Source organism: Pelodiscus sinensis, chromosome 8, assembly GCF_052426305.1.
Source record: "Pelodiscus sinensis isolate ZL-2025 chromosome 8, ASM5242630v1, whole genome shotgun sequence".
Lineage (NCBI taxonomy): Eukaryota > Metazoa > Chordata > Testudines > Trionychidae > Pelodiscus > Pelodiscus sinensis.
Genome location: NC_143059.1, coordinates 23,718,180 through 23,744,693, shown reverse-complemented (window position 1 = coordinate 23,744,693; position 26,514 = coordinate 23,718,180). Strand labels below are relative to the sequence as shown.

Below are 26,514 nucleotides of genomic sequence, written 5' to 3'. Positions count from 1 at the left end.
AACTGTGAAGAACTTCAAAAAGATCTCACAAAACTAAGGGTATGTCTACACTACAGCGTTATTTCAAAATAACATTTTGCTATTTCGAAATAGCGCGTCCTCACTGAGTGGACGCTGAATCGCATTTAAGGCCGGCAAGAAACAGGTCTGGCAGGGCATCAGGTCAGGAGTTACTTCGTGTGGCTGCTGCCTGAGGCTATCTGAGGCCTGTGCTTAAAGGGGACCCCCCGGACAGCCGGTTCTCAGCTTTCCCTGCTTACTTGCCTACCTCGATGAGGGACAGCAAAGCATTTTGTGTCTGTGCTCTGGTTGCCCTCACTAGGGACACCACAGCACTCTGCAGCATGGAGCCAGAGATGCCCCTGGGCACTCTGATGCTTCTAGTAGACACGTTGCTGCGAGCCTGGCTGCACTTTCTGCAGGCTGCCATCCGGGAAGTCCATCAGGGGGCTGTCAGTATCCAGGAGGCCCTGCAGGAGAGCTTCCACCCTAAGGAGCACTAAGAGCCTCCCTTGTCTGCCCCACTGGGGGCTTGTGCCTCATTCCTCCCTCGCATCCTTTCACTTACCCCTCCCTAACCCTCCTTCCTGATGTCAAATAAAATACAAGTATTTTCATGAACACAAACACTCTTTATTTAACAAAACTGGGAGGGGGGGATGAAACTCTGGTGAAACTGGGGAAAGGAGGTGGGAGAGGGGAGAAGGGAGGGGGTAACCTGGGAGGGGGGAGCTGGAAGGGGGAAGCAAGGGGAAGAAGGGGGAGGGAAAGCTCAGGGTTGAGGGTCTCACTGGACCAACTTGATTTTCATGCAAACCTGCTCCTGGGTTCGCATGTGGCCTTTGGTGACCAGGCTGGCAGCTATCCTGCCATAGACGGCCGTGTTCCTCCACCTAGTGCAGAGATAATGGATGTTGAGGGCATTCCCTCCCCCCCCCAAACCTGAATAAGATCCATGATCTCCACCCTGGACCAGGAAGGAGCCCACCTTCTCTGGGCCCTGGTAGGCTCCTGGGCTGCCAGTGGCTTCCTGGCTCCTGTTTTGGGCCACTGGGTCTGGGCAGTGACTGCTGGCTCTGGGCTGGCAGTCTGAGGTCCGACACTGGGTTCTCAAAGTACAAAAAATGCTACACAGGTATCTGTGAAACACAAGCAGTTTTATTTCCTGACAGCTATCAGCTATTCCCCTTAACTAAAAGAACAACATGATAGGAAAAGCGGCATTTCTTACATCCCTTTGGCTAGCTGGGAACCCCATTTCGGCTGCGGATAAAGTGGGAGACGGTCTCAGCTTCCGAGGTGCTAGTACCCAAAGCCCATCGGCGAGGTCCAAATTGCTGTGCTCTAGTACAGTTTCAAATACTGTCTCTCTTCCTTGTTTGTGGCAGTTTGGAAATATCCGGGGGTTACTCATTGTTTGTTACAGTATGCTTAGCTGTACTGCTTGTCCTTTGACTTTGTTTACATGATCAGTACATTTAGGTAAACAAGATTGTTATGTTCTCGCCTTTATCTACAATTCATTCTTGCTACAATGGCGTATGTTCCTAGAGGCTTGCTTCTGGCTTATCTATAGTAGGGAAAAGGGGGGAGAATGCAGTCCTCACCACCCCTATACTTCACACGTACAGAGTTCTTCTGCAATTAACCCCTACACAGGCACTGTGGCCAGAGTCAATCCCTTTAAGGGCTCCAGGGAGGGGGGAAGGAAAGGAGTGTTCTTGGTTGAGGCTGGAGTGGCCACCAGGGCACCCTGGGAAGGCTGGAGGCCCCCTATTTCGAAATAAGTGTCTACACAGCACCTATTTCGAAATAGCTATTTCCAATTTGGCATTATTCCTCGTGGAATGAGGCTTACCAAATTCGAAATAAGCGCTCCGCTGTTTCGAATTAATTTTGAAATAGTGGTTTGGCTGTGTAGATACTAGTAAAGTTATTTCTAAATAAAGGCTGTTATTTGGAAATAACTTTGCTGTGTAGACATACACTAAGTGATTGGGCAACAAAATGGCAAATGAAATTTAATGTGGATAAATGTAAAGTAATGCACTTTGGAAAAAATAACCCCAACTATACGTGTAATATAATGGGGGCTAATTTAGCTACAGCTAATCAGGAACGAGATCTTTGAGTCATTCTGGATAGGTTTCTGAAGTCATCCACGCAGTGTGCAGCAGCAGTCAAAAAAGCAAACAGGATGTTAGGAATCATTAAAAAGGGGATAGAGAATAAGACGGCGAATATCTTATTGCCCTTATATAAATCCATGGTACACCCACATCTCGAAAACTGCATGCAGATGTGGTGGTCTCATCTCAAAAAAGATATACTGGCATTAGAAAAAGTTCAGAGAAGGGCAACTAAAATGATTAGGGGTTTGGAACGGGTCCCATATGAGGAGAGATTAAAGAGACTAGGACTTTGCGGCTTAGAAAAGAGGAGACTAACGGGAGATATGATAGAGGTCTATAAAATCGTGAGTGGTGTGGAGGAAGTGACTAAAAAAAAGTCATTTACTTATTCCCATAATATAAGAATTAGGGGCCACCAAATGAAATTATTAGACAGCAGGTTAAAAACAAACAAAAGGAAGCTTTTCTTCACTCAGCACAGAATCAACCTGTGGAACTCCTTGCCGGAGGATGTGGTGAAGACTAGGACTTTAGCAGGGTTCAAAAAAGAGCTAGATAGATTCAGGGAGGTTAGGTCCATCGATGGCTATTAGCCAGGATGGGTAAGAATGATGTCCCTAGCCTCTGTTTCTCTGGAAGTGGGAGACAGGGGAGGGATCATGTGAGGGTTACCTATTGTGTTCCCTCCCTCTGGGGCCTCTGGTATTGACCACTGCCAACAGACAGGATACTGGGCTAGATGGACCTTTGGTCTGACTTAGTATGGCCATTCTTATGTTCTTAGAAAAATTGCATGACTTGGTAGTTCAAAATGTCTTCCAACAATGGGGTTTCCTATCCTGATATCATCGTATCCCAGGACAATGAGAAACAGCTTACTGTTGACAAGCAGCTTGGGGGCACTGTTAGAGAAGGGACACTTTCCTAATTCAGTGGTCAGAGCTGCTGATGTATACGTTCCCGCCAATTCCCCTTTTGACACAAGCCTGGAAGAAAATCAGGACAGAATGCTGGTGATTTTTGTGTCCTCCTACTGGCTGAGGTGGTTCTGTTTCACCAGCTTCCCCAAGATGTAACCATTCCCAGTTGTCATTAAAAGAGAAGGGGAAAATACTTGACTCAGTGATTGAAGTATGTCAGTTAGAAATTAAATACATGACTTAAATTGCCGGTTTATAGTAGGGCAAGTAATTACATAATCTAACAAACTGCTGGAGGGCACATCTAGTCCAGTCCTCTGTGCTCATGGCAGGACTATGTTTTATTTTGGCTGTCTTTGCCAGGTGTTTTTCTATCCTGCTCCTGAAACTCCTCAGTGGTAGAGATTCCGCAGGCTCCCTGAAGTGATTTATTCCAGTGCTTAACTACCCTAACAGGATTTTTTTTCCTAATGGCCAACCTAAACTGCTCATGCAGAAATGAAAGCCCATTGGTTCTTGTCCTGTCCTCCAAGATGAAGAACAATTTTTCTCCCTTTTCCTAGGAACAGCCTTTTATGTACTTGAAAACTATTATCATGACCTGTCTGTCTCCCCTTCACCAGACTAAACAGCTCAGTTTTTTCAATCTTTCCTCATAGGCCATGTTCTCTAAACTTTTAATAACTTGTGTTGCTCTTCCTGGACTTGCTCCAGTCTTTCCTGAAATGTGGTGCCCATAACTGGACACCAGTTGAAGCCTAATCTGCATGAGGTAGAGTGAAAGAATTACTACTTGTCATATTAACATTTTTGCTGATACATCCAGATTGTTTGCTTTTGTTGCAACACTGCAACAGTTTACTCATATTTATCTTCTGATCCACTCTAACCCTCAGATCTGTTTCTTTAGTACTCCTTCCTGTGCTGTCATTTCCCATTTTGTGTGTCTGTAACATGCTTGCAGAGGATATGACATTCCACAGATGACTTGTTAATTATACAGGAAAAAGGTATTACTAAGAGCTAGAAGCTATGTAGTGGTGAGCTGCACAGGGGCTGACTTTGGTAGAAGACTACTTTCTCTTTAAGGTCAGAATAGACGTATATGGCCAGGAGTTGGAAAGTGGAACTTGCTATCTAGGATCTTAGGCTTTCTCCTTACTCTTCCTAATTTTGAGGGTTGGATGTCCGCTGACTCAGCTTCCCTGTGGTAGGATGTATATCCCTTCACTCTATGGATCTCGGGGGGAAATGATCTGCCAAACTTGGCCATTCATGATTACAGTCTGAGGCATCAGTAGCAGTAACAGACCTTTTTGCTCTCCCTGGCTCATCCCTGTTTCGGAAATGTCCCCTAAAGAGAGGAACTTTAGGCTGCTCAGCTTTTTTAAATATGAGGGCCTAATGATTGCTTAGATCTGGTTGCTAGATTTTGCTGGCTACTGTGTTAAGATGTGCAGGGCTTCTCATGGGCATTGATAATGACCTGTCTTAGATGGGAGAGGGAAATATTTGAGACTGGTCAGTAGGTTCAGAGATTCTTAAGAATTTCCTAGGTTGAATTAATGAGGAAGTGTATGGCTTGCCTGCCAGGGAAAGGAAGAGAAGTATGACTCGTGTCCTTCAGTAAAATTACAGCTCAAAAGCATGAGTCTGAACCCTGCGGGTATCAGAAAATAGTGTGTGTCAGCATTGGGGAGCCTATTGCTGCAGACTTGACACATGGCTCGTGACGACATATAGGAAATCTCAAAATGGTCAATAAATGTCAATTTAATATACTGAATTGCTGTATATTAAAAAGGAACTAGATCCCTAGTCTGATAGTTATGTGATTTGAAAGATCTAGAGCCCTATACTTTACGTTGTTCTTTTTGTGAATTAAAAATAATACAGATTTTAATTTGGTCTTTTTTTCCCTTTTGAACAGGTGCAAAATTTTCACAGCTGCATTCAAGTAACTGAAGACTTTGTGTCTCCAGAACATCTTGTGCAGTCATTTCACTTAACACAGGAACTGAGACTGTCAAAAGAAGAAATTAATTATGATGATAAACTGCAGGTAAGAAATGAATTCTCAACTGGAACTTGTTCTGAAGGCACAGACTGTGAGCTCAGAGTCTGATGGAAATATGGAACACTGTGTGCCGTGTTTTTCTAGCTATTCACACAGAATTATGACAACAATCAGTATGCCTCTCTCATCCCCATTAACCTGAAGGAGACAATTGATGGTGTAAATGACTTTGAGTTGAATCACTGTGTTTGGTATTTCACAATGTGTTAAAATATTAAGATTTCCTTTTGGACTCAGCCTAGAGCTCAGTCCTAAACATAATTAGATACCGTGCATTAATAGTGGCATTTGAAAATCACTTGTATCTTACTGAAGTGTGTCTAATATTTTTTTCAGGTTAAAAATATTTTGTATCATGCAGTTAAGGAAATGGTGAGAGCTTTGAAGATTCATGAAAATGAAATTGAGGATGTGGAAGAAAACTGAAGTGCTTGCTGCTTTTTTATGTTAGCCCATCAGATGGAGGCTATTTTTTCAATTATATGATGCACAGTATGTACACTAAGTTAAGCGTCACAAACCATCAGTGCCAAGAAAATATAGTCATTGTATTTACTTGTTACTGACACTGCAACAGTATAGCTTCATAGATCACAGCTATTGTGATTAAATGTTACTTGTTAAAAAAATTCAACAGCATTCTGCTGTCTTGTATTATAATGTATATGAAGTTTATGAAATGTCAAAGATTTAAGATGATGTATTTATTTTTTTGAAAAAAAAACACAATTCTATGCTCTATTGTTGATGAAATGTAAATGTGACTTGTACAGTTTGCTAAAATAACTCTGATATTTTTCACTACATTGAGACAGTTACTGTGAGGTAGGACACAAACACCAGCTATTGCCTGCATTTGGGACATTGCTGAATCCGCACAGCAGTCATATCATCTGAAAATTACTGCCAAATAATTGTAAACTTTGTAAAATATAAAATATATAAAGTAGATATTAAATACAGACACTGCAGTATTTTATTGAAGCTATTCAGTGTACAATTAAACATTTTAAAAAGGTGTAATTTATTTAAAAGATTGTCTCATTTTGGTAAAATTTATGTGAACTTTTAAAGCTAAATATTAATCTTAATATGCCGTGTAAATATATACATATATACATTCAATGATGTATTTTTTTAAAACATTGGCTTGCTTTAATTTGTTAAAAGTGCAAGTGTTACACACGCTTTGTACATTGGAATTGAAAGGGGTTTTGCATTTTCCATTAAAATAACTTTATCAAATGTCTCATTGTATTTGTTTTTCATGTTTGTGGCACATTTGTGACAGACACTTGTCTTGAGTCATTCATATCTTCATGGCGACTTCAGGTGTATCTGTAAAGCTGCTTACTGTAAAAGATTGGAATGTTGTATGTTAATTCATGTGCACCAATCACCCTTTGCCAGTTTTCATATGAAACTGCTAACAGATATACTGTAGCACAGTTCAAGTGGCTAAGCCAAAGAAAGCTAAGAATAAAAATAATTTAACCATTTTTATGTTATGTCTTCAATAATAATGTTCTTTTGTTTTGAGGGGAAGGAAATTTCCATAAAACAAAACAAAAAATTATCTTTCTTACAACTGAGTTAACTTAGTAAAATAGTGTTATTTTATCAAAGATTGTGTTTGTCTAGTAACAAATTGTAAACTAAATATATCTGTGGTCATTATCAAAACATTGTGTATAATACTCTAAAACTGAAAGTTACTTTTCTGTTTCTCTAGGTCGTGATGTCACCAAAATGTGATAGCAGTAGGTATGCCACTGCCAAATGAAACAACATATGTAACATAATGCTAAGTGCTGGAGATGAGGCGAGGTAGTATTTAATTTGCATTAAAAATTGGTTGATATACAAAACAATTGCAAGTTTTTTTAGTGAAAAGTAAGATTATTTCAAATTAAAATATTTTGGATTTAACGGGTTAGAAAAAATGACAATTGATTTTGCAGTTAGAAATATTACTGGAATGAATGGATATGCATTATCAGTAATGTCTTAAATTGATATTCATATTGCTTCTCCTTGAGTTCTCTACATAGCACAGAGGGAAGGGAGCATGTCATAGCTAGACCGTTCATTGAAGATACAAGCTGCTGAGCTCTCTTAGCCAACCCAGAGGAATGGTTTTAGTTCAGGAACAGAATCTGAATAAAAGTAAATATTAATGGTAGCTAATATTTACATTTAGAAGGTTTAATCTGTGTAATTTGATCTTAGACCCCCAAAAAACTTGTTGTGTTGTTATTTTGGCTGAAAATATTTAGCATTTTGGAAAGATTTTTAAGGCTTTGAGATTGCAATGTTGTTGCTGTTAGTCTAGTCTTAAGTAAAACTACACAAAATTGTGTAATTGTTGGATGGAGTACACCTGAACACCGTGCTGTATGCAGGCACGTAGTGAAACTTGCCTGATGTGTGCTGATGTGGAAACCTCAGACATGTAATGTTATCAGTAGCACTGTGCATCAGTCTTTGTGCCAATACTTCTCTGGTTTGCCAAGAGAAGTCCAAACTACTGTAGAAACCTGCCCATTGTCAGAAAATACTTAGTGTGAAGTCCTAAAACTCCAGGATTCTGGGGCCACTTGTAGATGGTCTACCTAGAAGCATACCTTGACCTAAGATGTTTGACGTTTTAGTCAAATACTTCCTAGAAGTAGATATTGTTAAAGTTCCAAGCTGGTTTGCCCAAGATGTGCATACCATGCACAGTATTGATACATGAAGTCAATTATCCCAAAGAATCATGATCTATATAGGGTTGCCAGATGGTTTAACCAAAAATACCAATTTCCCCCTTCTTCCCCCCCCCAAAAAAAAACGGGGGGAAATTCTGTTGAGGGGGGGAAAAAGGGGAGACCAAAGTTGTTGAGCAAAAAAAAAAAAACCAGCATGGCCCCTTTAAGTGCGTGCAGAGTCAGAATAGGAAGAGGGGAAAGGCTGAGCACTAAGACCCAGGGAAGGCATTGCTTCCCCTTGCTTTAGGATTTTAGGCATTTTTCTGGTGGCCATCTTTTTTTCTTGGTCGAGCCAGAAGACAGCTTCCCTGCAGAACCAGGTAACCAGGGGGGGCTGGGAGCCTGGGGGGGTGGGTAGAGGGCTGGGCCCAGTTGCTGAGTGTTTCTTAGGGTTGCCAGGTGTCTGGTATTTTTGCCTCCTGGCAGGGGAAAAAAACTGAAAATACCGGACTGTCCGGGTCAATACCGGACACCTGGCAACCCTAGATCTATATGGTACTTGAAACCAATTTTTAAAAACTCCTTTGGAAATGCACATTTTCTAATATTGCAAATATGATTAATCTGTTAATGAACCTGGAAGACAAAGTGTGTTTTATAGGCTGTTTGTCCTTATCTGCGTGCATAGTACACAGATGTGAGAAATGTAGCTTTTCTTTTCCCCTTTGTAGAGAAACCTGAATACAGTGGCTGGTTGCAAATGTAACATGACAATTTATTCCTTAAACTTAAAAAACAACAAATGTCTGGTAGCACTTTATAGACTAACAAAATGTAGATGGTATCATGAGCTTTCGTGGGCACAGCCCATTGTTCAAGGACTAATGAGCACCTACCTGTAGGCGCAACATTGTTACCATGTAGGGATTCAGGAAGGACCTCAGGACTCCCAAAACCTATGTTGTGGCTAGCAGGAATACTGTGAATCTCCTGAACTGGTAGAGTAGCTTTGGAAGTAATTGCTTCAGGGTGATGCCATCAAGCCTGATTTAAGAAATGTTCTGTTTTACTTGTAACATTCAGAAAACTTCCTACTGCCTCCGCCCTCCTCCATGTGTCTTCCCATGTAATTAAAATTCCTGGATAAGACAGTCGCATATTTAAAGACAGTACATTGGGTCACCAATGCATGCTCGCCCACTCAGGCACTGCTGAGGAAATTTTCCAGTCAAAGGTGCAGGGACTTGCCAATATTTGAAGTAAAGCACTCACAGGGTCGTCACTCCAATAATCTTATGCATCTCACAGTCAATCTTCCTCCTAGCTTAGGCTGACCTCCTGGATACTTTCTGTTATGATGTCAATTTCTCTAATATTGGGATGCGAACAAGAGACAGTCACATATTTAAGCCCTCCCGAAGACATCCCTCCTTTTAAAAAAATGGTCCAATTGTCCTGTATTTTCTCTCTCCTCCCATCAGTGCTGGTGCATCCTGCCGCTGATTAATCATTGCTTGCCAGCTAGCCACCCACCAGTGGGGGGGGGGGGGGAGGTGCCATGGCAGCTGATGGGGTTGGAAGTGTAAAGCTGGTGATTGGGCACAATTGCAGCATGCGGGGGTAGCTGCTCCCCCTGCTGGTCCATCAGTGCTGTCCCTGGTATGTGCCTCCTGGCCAGCAGGCCCCTTCCTTGCTGTGGCATCTGGTGAGTGTGGGGAGGTGGCAGCTGGTTGTTTCCCCTCTGCTGCCCACCCATTGGCCCTTTACATGCTTCCCCTCTCCCTGCTGTGCCCGCTCACCTCACAGCTCTGCTGTTCCTCTATATTCCCCCTCCCCCTGCAAGAGTGTGTCCTGCTCTTGGTGCTGTGCAGAGAACCAACCCCCTGGTCAGATCATTTAGCTCATCAACACTCAGTCTGGCAGGCACCTTCCTTCCCCCACTGCCTCTGGCTGGGCTCCCAGGGAAAGCTCAAGACCCAGAGAGCTGTTCAGAAGGAGCCAAGCTCTGCATGCACCAAAGCCCCACACAGCACTAGCCTGGGGAAGCATCTCACTCCTCAGCCAAGCTCTGCAGTGGCGGGGAGGAAGCTGTTCTCAGCCTGTTGGTGCCCCACCCCTGCAGGCTCTGCATTTCCTCAGGGAAATGCCTCCAGGAGATAGCGTACTTAGATTTCCAGAAAGGCTCTTAAGTAAAGTTAGCTGTCGTGAGAGTTGAGGATAGGTCCTCTTGGATTGAGAACTGGTTAAAAGACAGGAAACAGGGTAGGGATAAAAAGTTTTCCAAATGGAGAGAGTGGGGTCCCCCAAGGGTCTGTCCTGGGACCAGTCCTATTCAACATATTTATAAATGATCTGGAGAAAGGGGTCAACAGTGAGGTGGCAACATTTGCAGATGATACTAAGCTGCTCAGTATGGTTAAGATCAAAGCATACTGAGAAGAACACCAAACTAAGTGATTGGGCAACAACATGGCAAGTGAAATTCAGTGTTGATCAATGTAAAGTAATGCACATTAGGAAACATAATCCCAACTATACCTACATATGATGGGGACTAATTTAGCTACAACCACTTGAGAGAGATCCTGGAGTCATGGAAAGAGAGATCATGGACAGCAGGGCTGCTCCAACAGTGGCACTGAAGGAAGGGCAACAGCATCTGATCATGCTGCCTTCCTTTTGTGCTGCTGGTGGCAGTCTTGCTGTCTAGGCTGGGTGGCTGACCAGTTGCCACAGATTCCTGGCCATCCCCCTTAGAAGGCTGTGCCACCACCAGCAGTGGCATACCAGGGAAGCAGTACCATGCCTTGCCACCCTTCCTTCACTGCCGCTGCTGGTGGAGCCGAAACAAAATCTCTATCGCTATGCTGCTGGTGGAGGCGCTACCTTTCCAGCTGCCCAGATTGGAAGACAGAGCTGCCACCAGCAGCAGCGCAGAAGGAAGAACAGCAATAGCATCACCTGCCACCCTTTACATGCTGCTGGTGGTGACAGTGCTGCCTTCCCAGCTAGGTGCCTGGCCAGAGGCTGCTGCTCTGTGGCCTCCCAGTTTGGAATTCAGCACTGCCACCAACAGTGGCACAGAAATAATCACACCATGCCACCCTCCTTTCTACAATGCTACCGGCGACAGCACCAACTTTGCCCCGCTTGAAAGGTAGAGCCACCACCAGCAATGGTGGAGAAGGAAGAGTGGCAATACCAGAGCTACCCTTCCTTTTGTGTTGCTGCGGGTGGTGGCACTGCCTGGCTGGTGGCACTTGCTTTCTGGACACTTATGCCACCAACTGTGGTGCAGAAGGACCCATTGCAATACCATACCTTGCTGCATTTCCTTCTACACTGCTGTTGATAGCAGCACTGACTTCTGAACAGGTCAGCCAGAGAATACCGCTGCGCGTACACTCGTAGTATGTCTTAAAACCTGTGCCCTCTGCAATAAAAACAGACTATCACATGAAATCGGAAGCTGGCATTCTTTTACCGAAATCTTGTGTCCTTACTTTGCACAAATGTTGACAGTATATGAAAATACAAGAAAGTATACAAATCCTGAGAGTCACATACAGACGTATAAAGTTATGTCCTCTGGCAGCAATTCTATGGGACAAGTCTTCGGTAGAAAATCAGATCATCTTAACCTAGTGATTTCTGTGCCTAGACTGCAGCTGGTACCAGCTGGATCAGACTGAACAGGTTCCAAACTTCCCTGAAGCTCTTACCTTCTAACCACAGACCACAAAATCAGTGGGGAAGGAGAGAACTCTGACATGGTTCTCATGCTCATGCTCACATACATTAATCCTACTTCACTCTGAGTCCCCACGGAAAGACTCTGAGAAGGATCCTGGCTGCTGCAAAGCCACAGAAGTCTCTGAGGTTGCCTCTGCCTTGCACTACTGCCCTGTCTGCCTGATGTCAGGGTCTCTCTATGGGGTCACCACCTCCCCCACACACACTGTCCCCCAACAGACTCAGGTCCTGCAACAGGCCTTTGTGATGTCAATGCCACACCCAGCTCTCCCCTGAAAGGCTGGTGGCCTGATCTTAACCAGCCTCTTGAATGTTGGAGTGGTTTCCCCTGGACCACCCCACTTAATGACAACAGAGTATGAGAATCAAGCTGGCTGCAGAGTAAAACCCCAGAAGCTGCTCCCTATACCACACAATAATTACTGGTCTTTAAAGGCCAAAAGACCATCAAATCTGGCTCCTGACTATCCCAGCCCTCCTATATATCATAATAGCCAAGCACACACCAGAAAGGCTTTTAGCCTACATTAGAAAACATCAAGAAATAGAGACTCCGTCACTTGCTTTGGTAGTTTGTTCCAATGTGATTCATTCTCACAGTGAAGTATTTGTGCCTGTGGTGGGTAGGAGGAGTGCTGGCCAGCACTCGGTGACTTAGGTTATGTCTAGACTGCAGGCTTCTTTTGGAAGAAGCTTCTTTCAGAAAAGATCTTCAGAAAAAACTTCTTGCACAAGAGCGGGTCCACACACAAGCGCATCGAAAGCAAGGTGCTTTTTCGAAAGAGCGTCCAGACTGATTGGACACTCTCTCATATAAAAGGCCACCTGGAACCGCCTCAGCTGGGGCTTGAGGTCACCGATTGCTTCCAAGTGCTGGTGCCGGAGCCCTGCAGAGACACACGCTTAAAGGGACCCCCCCCGGACAGCCATTTCTCTGCTTCTGCTGCCTGCTTGCTACCTCTTCGAGGGACAGCAAAGCTCTGCAGTGCCTGCTCTGGTTGCCTTGCTTTTTCGGATGCCACAGCTTTTCTCTTGGTGCTATGGAGCCGGAGCTGCCCCATGTGATGGCCCCATACAGCCATGCTGCAGTTTTTGCAGCACTTTGTGCCAGCTGCCTTCCTGGTCCTCATCAACTTGACCCCGAGCTCATTCTGGAGACCCTCTCCTTGGGTGCGGGAGCAACACTCTGGCAACCGCAACCCACTGTGGAGAGGCGTTTCTGGAGGCTCGACGCCAGTTCGGACTGGTGGGACCAGCTGGTCATGGAGCGGTGGGATGAACAGCAGTGGCTTCAAAACTTGTGCATGAGGAAGGCCACCTTTTTGGAGCTGTGTGCCTGGCTCGCCCTCGCTGTCTGAAGACACGACACCCACCTGCAGCCCCCCATCGTCCTGGAGAAGCGGGTCACAATTGCCATCTGGAAGCTCGCCGCCCCAGACAGTTATCGGTCGGCGGGCAACCAGTTTGGTGTGGGGAAGTCCACTGTCGGGGCCCTCCTCAAGGAGGTAAGGAACTCTGGGGCTGAAGGTCCTGGAAAGGGGGAGCCTAGCGAATGGGGGTTGAGGGCTGCAGGGGGTGGGGGAAGCCCTGTCTCCGGGGGGTTTGTGCCTTCCTTTCTTCATACCACAGCCCTGCTGCTGGGGTGCGGCCTTCTAGGGGGTGGCTCCTGGGGTGTTTGATGGAGGGGAGAGGAGGGAAGGCAGAGAGGGGTGAACACCAACCAAGGGCTCAGGCACTCCCTCTCTCATTCTCTGCTTTGTGTCTTTATTTGTCTCCTTCTGTAGGTGGTGAGGACCATCAACTCCATCCTGCTGCAGAGGATCATCTTCCTGGGAGACCTGGACCCGATCGTGGCTGGATTTGCTGCCCTGGGGTTCCCAAATTGCGGGGGAGCAATTGATGGGACTCACATCCCAGTCCACGCACCTCAACATGGAGCAGCCCAGTACATCAACCACAAGGGTTACTTTTCAATGGTGCTGCAGGAGCTGTTCGACCACTATGGACAGTTCATGAACATTTTCGTCGGGTGGTCAGGCAGGGCACACGATGCCCCTGTCTTTAGGAACTCTAACCTGTATAGAAAGCTGGTGGTGGGCACATTTTTCACCCGCTGTGACTTTGTGGTTGGGGACATGCAGATGCCATTGCGCATCGTGGGGGACACGGCCTACCCCTGATGCCATGGCTAATTAAGCCATATACTGGACACCTGGACCCCAGCAGGGACCAACTTAATGCCCGCCTGAACCAGGGCTGGATCCAGGTGGAATGAGCCTTCAGCTGCCTCAAGGTGTGGTTCAGGTGTCTGCTTACCTGCCTCGAAGTGGGAGAGCACAACATCCCAGAGATGGCTGCGCATGTTGTATCCTCCACAACATTGTGAAGAGGAAGTGGGAGGCCTTCCTCCCAAGGTGGGGGGTAGATGCCAGCCATGAGGAGTGAGCCTGCCAGCAGCTGAGGACAGCTGCTATCCGACAGGCCCATTAGGCTGGGGTACACATCTGGGAGGCCCTGAGGGAGAGGTTCTCTCAAGCACCCCAGTAACTCTCCACAGGGGCCTCTGCCTTGCAGCCCAATTCCTTCCCCCCCTCCAAGCCCTTCCTTTGCCCCTTCCCTGACCTCAGAATAAAGACACCTGTTTGGTTGTGAACAAGCAAAGTGTATTTATCTTACAATCAAAAAAGGTGGGCAGGGGGAGAGGAGCTCACAACCTGGAGAAGAATGGGGGTGGCTAGATGTGCCATCTTGGGTGCAGGGACCTCGTCAGAGTTGGAGGTAGGCAGGAGGGGAGGGGGCAGGAGCATCACCTGGGGGGCAGGCAGAGCGAGAATGGGCATAGTGGGGGGGGGCAGAAGGGGTGGAAGCCAGGAGCAGACACAGCAGGCAGTTATGCCATCATGCACCACATGATGCACACATGTTGTCACACTGTTGCATAAACTGGTCCCATGTGTGGTTCTGCCACTTGGAGTCCTTGTGGACCTTCTGCACCAGGGTCTGCTGCATGTCGTGCAGGATGCTGACATGCTGGTGCATCAGGTCTTCCTGGACTCTGGTGCGCCTTCGGGTCCCCTGGGCTCTGGTGGTTGGCTCTGGTGATGTGGCTCACCCCTCAGTTCCGGCTGTGCAGAACACACAGAGGGAGAGGCGGTCAGTCGTCCATGCAGACACTGTCCCTGAGGCTGTGCCCTCCGAGAGCAGTGACCAACAGTCCACGGGGAAGAGGAGGGGGATGTCCTGGGAGCAAGGCCATGTGTGGCCTGCACAGCAGGCCCTGCCTCACAGGGCCCCAAGGTGCCATGGGGACCATGCTGCCTGCTTCCCAACTCCCCCACCCCGGCCCACGGACAGCCAGGCAAGGGAAATGTCCGGCCACAGTGGGATCCCCTCATGGGTGGCAGAGGAGCTGGGAGCAGCCTGGCCCTCCCTGGAGCCCGCACACACAGCTGTGGCTAGCAGTGCTGCCAACGGGAGTGGGTGGTGCCTTGCACATGCAGGTATGCCCGTGTGCTGTGTGCGGCACTCCTTGGTGTGTCTGGGGTCGTGCCTGTGCCCTTGTGGCTAGCCTGCTTCCAGTCATGGCAGGTGCTGGGGGACTCTCTCGCCCCAGTGGCAGGACCTGTGTGGCCTCCCCTAAGCCTGGCAGCTGGACCCCACCCATGCTCAGGCGATGCCTGTTGAGTCCATGTGCCACACACTAATACTGCACGTGGCTCCACATGTGCGGACTGCAGCTCAATGTCCAGCCCGAGCAACACGAGTACTTCACCCTCTGTGCGCCCATCTCCCCCCCCGTATGTGTGACCACTCACTCGAAGATTCCTTCCTGGCCAACGACAAGGCCTGGGAGACATCCTGTCACAGTCTCAGTCTGTCTCCTCCTCCTCCCAGATAGCCCTGGTCCTCCTGCTCCTCCTCCACTATGACCTCTGTCCAGGCAACGACAGGGGTCTGGAAGCCAGAGTCCACCATGACAGGTGGGGAAGACATTTCCCCACCCCTCAGGATCTGCTGCAGCTCATTGAAGTAGGGGCAGAATGGCATCCTGCCCCTGAGCGTGAGCTGCGCTCTCTGGCCCGGACATAGCACTGGCAGAGCTTCTTTACCTTACTCTGGACCTGTTCCAAGGTCTGGGGTGAGTGTCCGCACTCCTCCAGGGATGCACTCGACTATCTCAGCGTTGTGCCACTTAAAGTGGAGATCCTGCAAGATGTCCTCCTCGCTCCACAGCTCACGGAGGGACAGGATCTCCATTCCAGACCAGGAGGGTGCCTGCCTCTTGGTCCCCCTGTGTCGGTCATGGGACTCCTGGGGCTACTCTCTTCAAGGGCCAGTGGAGTCGCGGGGGACTTGAGTCTGGGCCATGAGTGGCAAGGCCTGTGGCAGGAACAGCTGCATGGTCAGGGTGCTGTTCTCAGGCCAGCTTTCTGCCACATGGCTTGTCCAGGGTGCCTGCAGCTTTAAGAGGAGCCAGGACACAGAAACTATAAAGTCCTATTAATTTGGATGGAGTGTCCACCAGGGCAGCTGTGTTATTTCCTGGAGGCCTCTTCTTTCAAAAAACCCTCCTCCTCCCCGTCCACACACACCTTTTTCTGAAAGAGGCTTCTTCCTCGGAGTAAGAGGATTATCAACCCCGGAAAAACCCCTCTGTTCTTTCGATTTACTTTCTGAAGAACGTGATTGCAGTGTGGATGTAACTCAAGTTTTGTTAGAAAAATGGCCGCTTTTCCGACAAAACTCTGTAGCGTAGATATACCCTATAGGGTTAAACTCAGGTAGCTAAGGGTGTTGGCAGAGTGCTAGAAGAAGCAATGGGATACAGTGCTGAAATGTAAATCCTGCTGCCCTTTCTCTTTGGGTGAGTTTTGAGTTGAGACCTGGAGGAAGCAATATGACGTAATCCGACAGAATTATCATACCCACAAGGAATATTGGGCATGGGAATGAACCTGGCCTTGAAATAGAGATCAGCACGGATCGTGAGTAGAGAGAGAAATGTATGTTTAGTTGCGATCAGGGTATTTTTCTTTGTTTTGGTTGTTTGGTTCTCTGAGTGAAATCTTTGGCTTCCCTCTCCCACTCACGGGGTGCGTCTAGACTGGCAAGATTTTGTGCAAAAGCGGCCGCTTTTGTGCAAAAACTTGCCAGCTGTCTACACTGGCCGCTTGACTTTGTGCAAAAGCATTGACATTCTACTGTCCGAAATCAGTGCTTCTTGCGCAAATGCTTTGTTGTTCCCGTTCGGGAAAAAGCCCTCTTGCGGAAATGTTTTTGCGCAAAAGGGCCAGTGTAGACAGGCAGCTAAGACGTTTTGCGCAAAAGCAGGCTAAATGGAAAAAACCCCTGTGGACGCTCGGAGGCTCCATAGCCACAATCAGCTCTCGGCCTTCACAATCAGGACCACCGAGGCAGGGGAAGGAGACAGCAGTGCGTCGGAGGACGAGGCCAGCACTGCCACCCAGCAGGCCCCCTCTGGCAGCCCTGATGTCTCCCGTGCATCCTCAGAGGATCCACCGGTGAGTGCTGCACTTTGCACTCACAAGGACGGGGACCGTGCTGCTCTCACACATCCGGCAGGACCAGGGGGGAAGGGTGGATGCCAGCTGGAACCGGCCAGGACCCCAGGGACTCAGCCCAGAGCCCGCAGCTCCGCAAGGGTGCAGCACACAGAACGGCACACTGTCCCATGCCTGTCTGTGAGACACAGCCAGCTGCTCCTAGGAAAACTGAAGTGTCACATCCCTGTGAGCATGGCCCCCACTGAGCCCCTCGCCTCCTGCCGGTGCCTGGAGTCTTGGCTGCCCCTGGGCATAGAGTGCAACACACTCCCCCCAACACACTCCACTCCCCCTAGGACTTACCTCCATCACGACGACACCGACAGTGGATCTGCCCACCCCAAACTGGTGTGCCACCGATCGGTAGCTATCAGGGGTGGACAGCTTCCAGACTGCGATGGCGACCCTCTTGTTGATGGGGATGGGTGCCCGCAGCCGGGTGGTGGCTCTCTGGAGCGCAGGGGTGAGCCAGGCACATAGCTCCAGGAACATCCGCTTTCGCATCCGACAGTTCCGGAGCCATTGCTGGTTGTCCCATTGCCCCAGGATCAGCCGGTCCCACTGGTCAGTACTGGTGTCCAGTCTCCATAATGGCCTCTCCATGCTGGGGTGGGGATGCTACAGGGACGCCATGGCCTCCGTGGTGAGGGAGTCCAAAGTGATCTGCGCCTCCATGTCGTGGAATAGGAGGGCAGCAGCCTGGAGCACCAGCTGCAGGCACTCCAAAATGGCTCTAAGGGGCCAGAGCAGGCACATGGCCACCCCTGGCTCCACGGCAGAAAAAATAAGGGAGATAAAAAAAAAACAAGCAAAGGCATTAGGTGACAAAAGGCAGTTGTGACCAAAAAGGCAGAGGGCAACCACCAAAACTGCTACGGCTGACAGTCCCTGCAAGAGGTCCTATAGCTCGCAGCAGGAGAGAAACGGCTGTCCAGGGAGATCCCTTTAAGCACATGTCTGAAAGGAGCTCCAGCCCCCGCCCCCGGAAAGGGCTGGTGCCCTCTTGCCCTCTTCAAAATGGTTCCGGGCTTCTGCTTTTGCGCAAAACCGCATCGTTCTAACGATAACTCTGGGACCAATCTAGACGCGCTTTTGTGGAAATACTTTTAACAGAAAAACTTTTCCTTTAAAAGTATTTCCGGAAAATGCCGGTCTAGACATAGTCACTATGTTTAAGCTACAGCCCAGAGAAACCATTTTCTCTATGTTTTAATTGGTTCTTTTCTCAGTTGCTCTGTAACATCTAGCAACCAAGTACGCTTTATCAAACATATCTTTTTGTTTTGCTAATAAAATCAACTTTTTAAAGGTGATGATTTGATTCTTGTATCTTAGACAGTAACAGGAGGTCTGTGTGTGTCTGCCTACACTGAGGCTATGTCTAGACTGCAGGCTTCTTTTGGAGAGCGTCCACACTGAAGGGACACTATCTCGCACTTGAGCTGTGATTACGATGGATGGAGTGGCCACCAGAGCACCTGTGCTGCTTCTTCTTTCCTCTTCTTTCAAAAGAACTCCCTCTACTTCCTCGTAGAATGAGGATTACCAATGTAGAAAAAAAAACACTCGGCTGTGTCTAGACTGGCAAGTTTTTTCGCAAAAGCGGCTGCTTTTGTGGAAAAACTTGCCAGCTTTTACACTGGCCGCTTGATTTTGCACAAAAGCACTGACTTTCTACTGTCTGAAATCAGTGTTTCTTGTGCAAATACTATGCTGCTCCCGTTTGGGCAAAAGCCCTTTTCCGGAAATGCTTTTGCGCAAAAGGGCCAGTGTTTTGAAAACTGTTTTGCGCAAAAAAGCCCCAATGGCGAAAATGGCGATCGGGCTGTCTTGCGCAAAACCGCGTCTAGATTGGCACGGACACTTTTCCGCAAAAAGCGCTTTTGCGGAAAAGCGTCCGTGCCAATCTAGATGCTCTTTTCCACAAATGCTTTTAACAGAAAAACTTTTCAGTTAAAAGCATTTGCGGAAAATCATGCCAGTCTAGACGTAGCCCTCTTGTCTTTCAATTTTCTTTCAAAAGAACGCAATTGCAGTGTGGACATAACTCAAGTTTTTTCGGGAAAATGGCCATTTTTCTGAAAAAACTCTGTAGTGTAGTCATACCCTGAGAGGTCAGCTATCGGAGACAGTTTGTTTTCTGTGAGGTTTTTTGTTTGTTTGTTTCTTTTTCAAGCTCTCTTGTAGCAAAAGAGCTTGGGATACCCCTTGGGAAGAACTTCAAGTGTTTCTTCCTATTTTTTAAGGGATTAATCAATTGATGGTGGCAGCTACCTCCCAAAGCCAGTGCATCTGTGACTCTGAGGCATTTTGTAAGCAGAACGTATAGAGGCAAGGTATTTGAGGTCTCTTGCAGGTGCCCGCCTTCTGCACATAGAGTGCCAGGGTGAGGAACAGCCATGACAGTGCCTAATATGAATTTGTGCGGTTTCACCTTCCTGCTACTGGTCTTTGTTTTGTCTTTTTCTGAGAGATTAAACAGCCCTTTAATACCTGACATTTTCTCTCCAGGAAAGTGCTTAGACTCTCCCATGAAGGCACCTCTCAGCTGTCTTTTGCAGAAGCTAAACAGATTGAACTCCTTGAAATAACTCACACGAAGGAGTTTTTCTTCAACCCTCCAAACATTGGGCACTTTGCTGCAAAAGGGCCGAGGACGTGGTGCTTGTGCTTTTCATTTGGAAATGCAGGTCCAGAGTCATCTTGGTTATGCCATCAGCTGCAGAAAGATCCCTTTCCTGTTCTGTCAGGGGAAAGTCACCCACAGGGCCCAGACAGCGCTGCACTGTGCTCATGGCATTGGGCTGGTGATCTGCTCATTGCCCACATGCTGAGCAAGGCTGGAGAAGGGAAACCCGAAGTGCTGATGATTCTAGTGGCCTGGCTGTCTCTGGGCTAGTGTGTTCAGGCAACGTGGCAGCAGGGCAGCAGTGGGCAGGGGGCTGTTTGAGGTCCCCTTTCACAGAGGGTTATAAAATGCAAGGTCCTGACCGTCTGTGGCCATGGAGAATCCCAGGGGCTTTCCTCCCACAAACAGAAAGGCCCCAGTGAGACTCTAAACCCCTCCACCTCCTCCTAGGTCCTAGAGGCAAGAACCTGCATTAACCAGTACAGAGAGATTAATTAAGACAGTGGTTCCCAACCTTTTTTATATGCGGGACCAGCAAACCCATTCACAAACTTTTGGTGGGCGGGCAGGTAAAATTTGATTTGCATATTTGCATATTCATTATGCAATGAGCCCTGCAGTGCCAGCCCCAAACCCTGGAGCCTCTACTACCCCCCAATGCCAGTCACTGACCCCATAGTCCCCTGCACCCAACCTCCCCCAGTGCCAGCCCCCCATCCCAAACACCTCAGCACCAGCCCCCTGCCCCTTAAAGCTCCCCCACTAGTGCCAGCCTCCTGTTCCCAGAGCCCCACTGCAGCCAACCCCCCTAAGCCCTCCTCAGTGCCAGCCTCCAGTCCCGAATACTAGCCCCCTCAGTGCCCCCCAGTGTCAGCCCCCTGCCTCTTAGAGCCCCTCTACCCTTTAGAGCTCCCTAGTACTAGCCCTGCCTCCAGAGCCCCCTAACATTAACTTTGCCCCAAAGTCCCCCAGTGACAATCCCCCTGCCTTTTAGATCTCCCTGCCTCCAGTTCCCCAGCACTAGCCCTGACCCCAGAGCCCCCGTACCTGCCCCACCCCACTCACCTAGCCCAGTGCTGCCTCCTAGCCACCAGCTGAGCACGGCTGCAATGCCGGGCTTCATGTAGCCCTCCTGCTGCACTGCAAAGTGCTCTTCCATGTCCGGGAAGTGACCCCGCCCCTGTCTGGTGCTAGTGGCTGAGAGGCAGGGCAAGGCAGGCCTCTCCCAACAGCCACGGCAGGAGTGGTGAACCCCAGCTCCGGCCCTCAGAGCTGCTATGGCCCAGCAGTTGGGAACTGCTGAATTAAGATACCAGGAGTCAATCAAGAACTTGCTGAAACCAGTTGAGACGCTTGTAGCCAACCAAGGACCATCTAGAGCTGGTTAAAAGCCACTGCTAGTCAGTTCAGTAGCGTGCCAGGAGCTGTGTGAAGGGGATATGCTGCTGGAGAACAGGAACTGGAGAGCAGAAAGCTGTCAGGTACCAAGAGGGAACCCTACAGGTACAGAGATGAGAGCCTTGCTTGGGGAAGAGCCTCTTCAGGCCCCAGAAGTCTGAGGGAAGTAAACCCCTGATAGAAGGGGAGAGACAGACTGAGTTAAGCAATACACTCTGGTTGCTTCCACATCTGGAGTAGAGAGGCCACTCCAGATTTTCCTATGCCAATGAGTGGCTAAATCAGATTACAACTTATCCCTGAAGTAAAAGGGTTACATTGAGAACTGTAGTGGGTCACTGAAGCCATTAGGCCAGGAATTGTTAGCTGAGCAGTCTCCTCATCTGGGAAAGCCATTTCCACCCAGAAGCACAGGACCCACTGTGTGGAATTAGAAGCTTAATCACTAGAAGATAACTAGAAGATTTCCCTAGTGTTACTTGGGTCCTTAAGTCAATTAATTTTTGTCTTTTTTATTTTAAATTATTGCTCTGGGGTGGGGCTGGGGTTATGGGATTCACTATGCAGGCTGCCCTGGGGAGAGAGGAAAGCCCCAGCTCTCTGTCCCTGCAGCAGCGTGGGGCCAGTTACAGCAGGCACAACCAGGGAAGAGGTGCAAGCTGAGAGACAGACACACAAACTCTCTGAAATAGCTGTCCATTTCTCCACCTCTGCCCCTTGCTGACCCATTGGGGTTCTAGCTGTCCCAGTCCCTATGCCTAGCCCTTTGCTGCCCCCTGTGGTCATTCTACAGTATAACTCCCACTTACCAGGCCCCTCCCTTTCCATTTTATGAGAACCAATCAAATTCCAGGCACATCCTATTGTCCTGGCACAACCAAACCTTGACCTTGTTTTAAGTTATGATAAGAGGAAGTTGCATCCCAAATATCGTGGTCCTAGCTCTTTCCATTTATGAGGAGTTCTTGAACAACCTGACTCATGGATAGACAGATGCACATTTCTAAAATATATAGTAGATTTAGAAGTACAATATATGGACAAAATACAGTAATGTAAGTAAGTGCCTTACAGCATAGATCATAAAATACATAGTACAGTTTTTTGCTACTAGTCCATTTGTTTAAATCTGCCTTAAGTTAGATAAAAAGTTATCACCATCCAATAGCCTGTTGAGATAGATATGGAGAAGTAGGTAGTTTTGGCATCACCATTTGCACTAGTGAGCAGTCTCAGGAAAGAGGTTGAGCTTTAGCTGGGTATGAAATACCTTAAAAATGGTTCCTCCAAGTCTAGCTTAAGAGGTTTTGTCAGGATGTAATGAGTTCTAGTGGAGCTTTTTTCTATACAATACCTGTTCTGTGGATTGTCTTCAGTGCCATAAGTCTAGCAGCTTTCATGAGCACTAAACTATGAAAATGCATTGACAAGAAAAATGCATTGAGAGGACATGTCACCACCTGCAATCAAAGCACTTTCTCTTTTTTGACTGGGGATCTTAGTAACTGACTTTAACTGAACTTAATTAAATTGATCAATTAACTCTGTCAATTAGCTTCCAAAGAGTGCTACAGTAACGTGTGTCCCCACGTGGCTAGAAATGCACACTAACAATTAGTTCCTGGCAAGCTGGAATGTGAATCTTACTCACATATGCTGATTGAGGCTGCTGCTGACTCACATTAACTGTTTGCTAATGTGTTTTGATTGAATCCTCTTTGAAATGGAACTAGACAAAAATGCATTAACACACTGTTAATGCGAATCAGCAGGGTTCATTCAGTCCATGCCAGGCTAGATTCACATGCCAGCTTGCTGCAAACTACATGTTTGGATAGATGAGTCCTTAGGTTTTTTTCATCTTGCATTCCCTTCTTTTAGTGTGTATTGTGGTATCAGCACCTATATCACAGGCTGTATGCCCCAGCTCGGATGGGGTTGGGATGAAGATGGAGGGACATGATGTAAGTTTTCATCGCTTCTGACAATATTTGATACACAAACAATTCCGATTTTATTTCTACCCTCAGCACCTTTGTGTATGCATGTCTTAATGCTCAGTCATTGCTGATTTATCCTTCTCAAGCAAATGACCAATAAGCCAATCTGCATTTGAAAAACTGGTGGAAACTGAATGAACATATTAGAGCCAGGATGTTCAAAAGGAAAATGCTGTGATGAAAATTGGCATATGAATATGCATAACTCAAAGATGCTTTATGCAAAACAGGTTATGTAATACAATATTCGTAAAGTTACACTGTTGAATATGTATATCCCATTTCTTGTATGTGAAGTTAGAAAAATGAAGCATGAATCTGTTTTTAGTTCTAAATGTGCTACTGAGGGCTATTACTGATACTTTAGGAACTCAGTGGCTCAGTACTCAAACCAACAACCTGTGAATGGTTTTATTTTTCCTGTAAACCCAAGCTACAACCATGCCTCCTGGTACTGGAATCCACCTTGAATCTGATACTTCTCCATAGGGACAGGGAAACTGGAAAAAGGGTTCCCACCCTGGGGGAAAGTCTGTTCAAGGACTGGAAAGCAAACATATTTTTGTCTTCATCTGTCTTTTGAAATTGCCTTCTGTTACCCACCAGCTCTGATTATTGGGGAACCAGAACATGGTCACCTGTCAGCCTTGTGCTCTTGGGGAGTCAGGGAGTGACACTCATGGAAAACCATTCCCCTCCCTCAGGCCTCTGCTAGAATCAAAGACAAAGCAAAGAAAAGGCCGGGGAAGACACACCTAGCTGCTTCAGACAAGGGTGATACAATTAAGGAAACACCCCAACCTCATTTACATTAAAGATGGAACAGAGGGACATCTCATTAGCATACAGAATGGAGAGCAGCTCTTCCAAGGCAGGAACCGCACTGAACTATGGGACACCGAAAGCAGAGAAGCACTGCCTGATGGGAAATCCCTGCTCCAGATGCTAATGAACCTAGGCCTGCTCACACCCAGATTAGTCATTATCAGACCAATTCTAGTAACGATCCTATTGACATCTAAAATACTGAAACTGCCAAGTTGCATTGTGAGCTCGTTCAAGGAACATCACCCATAACCAGGTGTGATCAGTCTCTATTGTCTCTCCTCTTTCTCTTTGAACTATCCCTATAAAACTCCTATCCTTGCCCCAAGAAAACTGTTCTGATACCTGGACTTAAACTGCATCAGTTCCATTGAGACTTCTTCATCTCCTGTCTGATCGTGCTGGGGGCTCTGTCCTGCTTTTCTCCTGCCCTCTGGACCCCCGGCTACCATCATCATCTGGGAACCCTGATCAGTGCAAGCTCTGTGGAGTGGTGAGGTCTCTCTCTCTCTCTCTCTCTCTTTCTTTCTCTCTCTCAACTATCTCTCTAAGCATAGCCTCCTGACCCTGCCCTGTGTAAACTGTTATATGGTTACCTAACATGTGTAATCAGCTTCAATTTAGATTTAATATTGTAATTGTTAGATTTAATATTGTAACTGTTTGATATCTATTCACTACTCAGAAATAAATCACTTTCATTGTTAAACTGGTTGCTTCTCTCTCTTTCTTTCTCTTTTGCTCACTCTTCCTTAAGGGGTGTTGTTTTGGCTTCCCCATTCGCTCTGCAACAACGCTTCTTGTACCCAAGCAAAAGATCCCTGTAGTGCCCAAAATCCTGTGGGGTTTGCTCATCGTGTGGTTTACCTGTGAATGACTGTGGTGTGAAAGTGGGGATAAGGGGTGCTGAACCTGGGGGCTTATGAGGATGGCAGCTTAAAGTGCTGTTTAATCCAGCCCACAGAGTCCAAAGGCACATGAGGGTGCAGTGTGGCATTGCTGTGAAACCCAGCCAGCTGAGTCCAGGGACATATGAGGAGGTCAGCTTGTGAGTGCTGAGTACCCAGTCCTCTCAGACGTGCTCTGATTAGTGGGTGTGAGTGTCTGTGTGTGTTGCTAAGGTGGGAAGAACCCCATCCTGAGGAACCTAGTTCCTGCAGGAGAGCTCCAGTGGGAGGGGGAATTGGCAGCAGGGAGAATTCAGCTCCATATGAGAGCCCAAGTAAGCACCAACAGCACACTGATAGAACTGTTAACCTTCCCCCAGTCCCATAAGGGTAACCCTGATAAATGAGCATACCCCAGGGTATTGGGCAAATCTGGTAACACTTCCCACCCTATGAGGATACACGCGAAGAAACCTGGAAACAAAGAACTGTACCAAAAGGCTGAAGGCAAAGATGCTGAGCCCAGGTCAGAAAAAGATCAACTCAGGACTGAGATAAGCACAACTACTTTGGATAAGAATTTGTATGTAAGAAGTTTCTTAGTGTATTAGGACTAGCTGGCATGTTTTATTTTGGCTAAAAAACTTTCTTTGATCTGTTTTCATTTGCAATCACTTAAATCCTACATTTTATACTTAATAAAAACTTTTGTTTATTATCAAGACCAGTGTAAATGTTATGGCAGGGGGGCCAACTACTGTGCATATCTCTCTTTCACTGATAAAGGGGATGATCATCTTAATGAGCTTTCTCTGTGTAAAACTTTTACACAGGGTAAGTCTGGTTTACTTGGGGTTTGGCTTCCTTTTGGGGATTGGTTTCTGGGTTCTGTCAAAAGTCTGACAGCTGAGTCCTCCAGAGCTGAGCTGGTTCAGCATCTGTGTTGCTCTGTTGGGGGGTGGTAACCTCAACTCTGTGCCTTGTCTGGCAGAGACGAGGAGCTTCTGGCCAGGCAGGACAGGGTGGGGGCAAGCCATAGAGGACAGGAAGGTGGGCATCAGTAGCTTGATCAGCACACCAAGTGACAATCCCCAGGGGACTGCTATGTTCCAGCCAGTCACACTGAGGTATTGACAATTTTAAGACAAAACCTTTTTTTGAAACCAACAGGGTGGAAAAGGAGTCCAGTTTCAAATGAGATGATGCATAAAGGTGATGAATAATGTATGTTTTACATGCATCCTATTGTACGGTATGCAAATTAGACAGTGCTCCTTTTAGGATCACTGTGTATACTTATACCAGTTACTCTATGGCGCCACTGTAGAATCTCACTGACTAGGGCAGTGGTTTCCAAACTTTTTTCCTAGTGACTCAGTTGAAGAAAAATGTTGATGCCCATGACCCAACATAATTATATCTTTTGACTGGAGTGAGTGATATGGGATGGGGCAGGATGGCCTGGGCGGAGGGTGGGGACGGAGAGAGGCGAGAGCTCCATTTGGATATGAAGTGTCTGGGGTGGGGTGGGATGAAGGTTTTGAAGTAACATGTGGGGTTCCAGCTGGGGGGGCAGGCAGAGGGGTTCAGGGTATGAGAAGAAGCTTTGGTTTGGGATGAGAGTGGGGGGTGCAGGTTC

General features: G+C 47.3%; 1 protein-coding gene and 1 long non-coding RNA gene across 8 annotated transcripts in view; one reads left to right on the top strand and one right to left on the bottom strand.

Annotated features, from left to right (window-relative positions):
• The window catches only part of JMJD1C (jumonji domain containing 1C), a 389,891-nt gene extending 383,513 nt beyond the window's left edge, over positions 1-6,378 (top strand). For all 7 annotated transcript variants that reach the window (XM_075934893.2, XM_075934894.2, XM_075934898.2 and 4 more), the window contains 2 exons: positions 4,983-5,114; positions 5,466-6,378. In XM_075934893.2, coding sequence (XP_075791008.2) covers positions 4,983-5,114; positions 5,466-5,555 — 222 coding nt within the window. In that variant the 3' untranslated portion in view covers positions 5,556-6,378. The remainder of the gene's footprint in view (positions 1-4,982; positions 5,115-5,465) is intronic.
• On the bottom strand, positions 6,346-11,254 carry LOC112545349 (uncharacterized). The gene is made up of 4 exons (XR_012905585.2): positions 11,141-11,254; positions 9,092-9,188; positions 8,716-8,863; positions 6,346-6,482 (listed from the first exon to the last, which is right to left on the bottom strand). It is a non-coding gene; the product is annotated as an uncharacterized LOC112545349 (long non-coding RNA).
• Between the last annotated feature and the right edge of the window lie 15,260 nt (positions 11,255-26,514).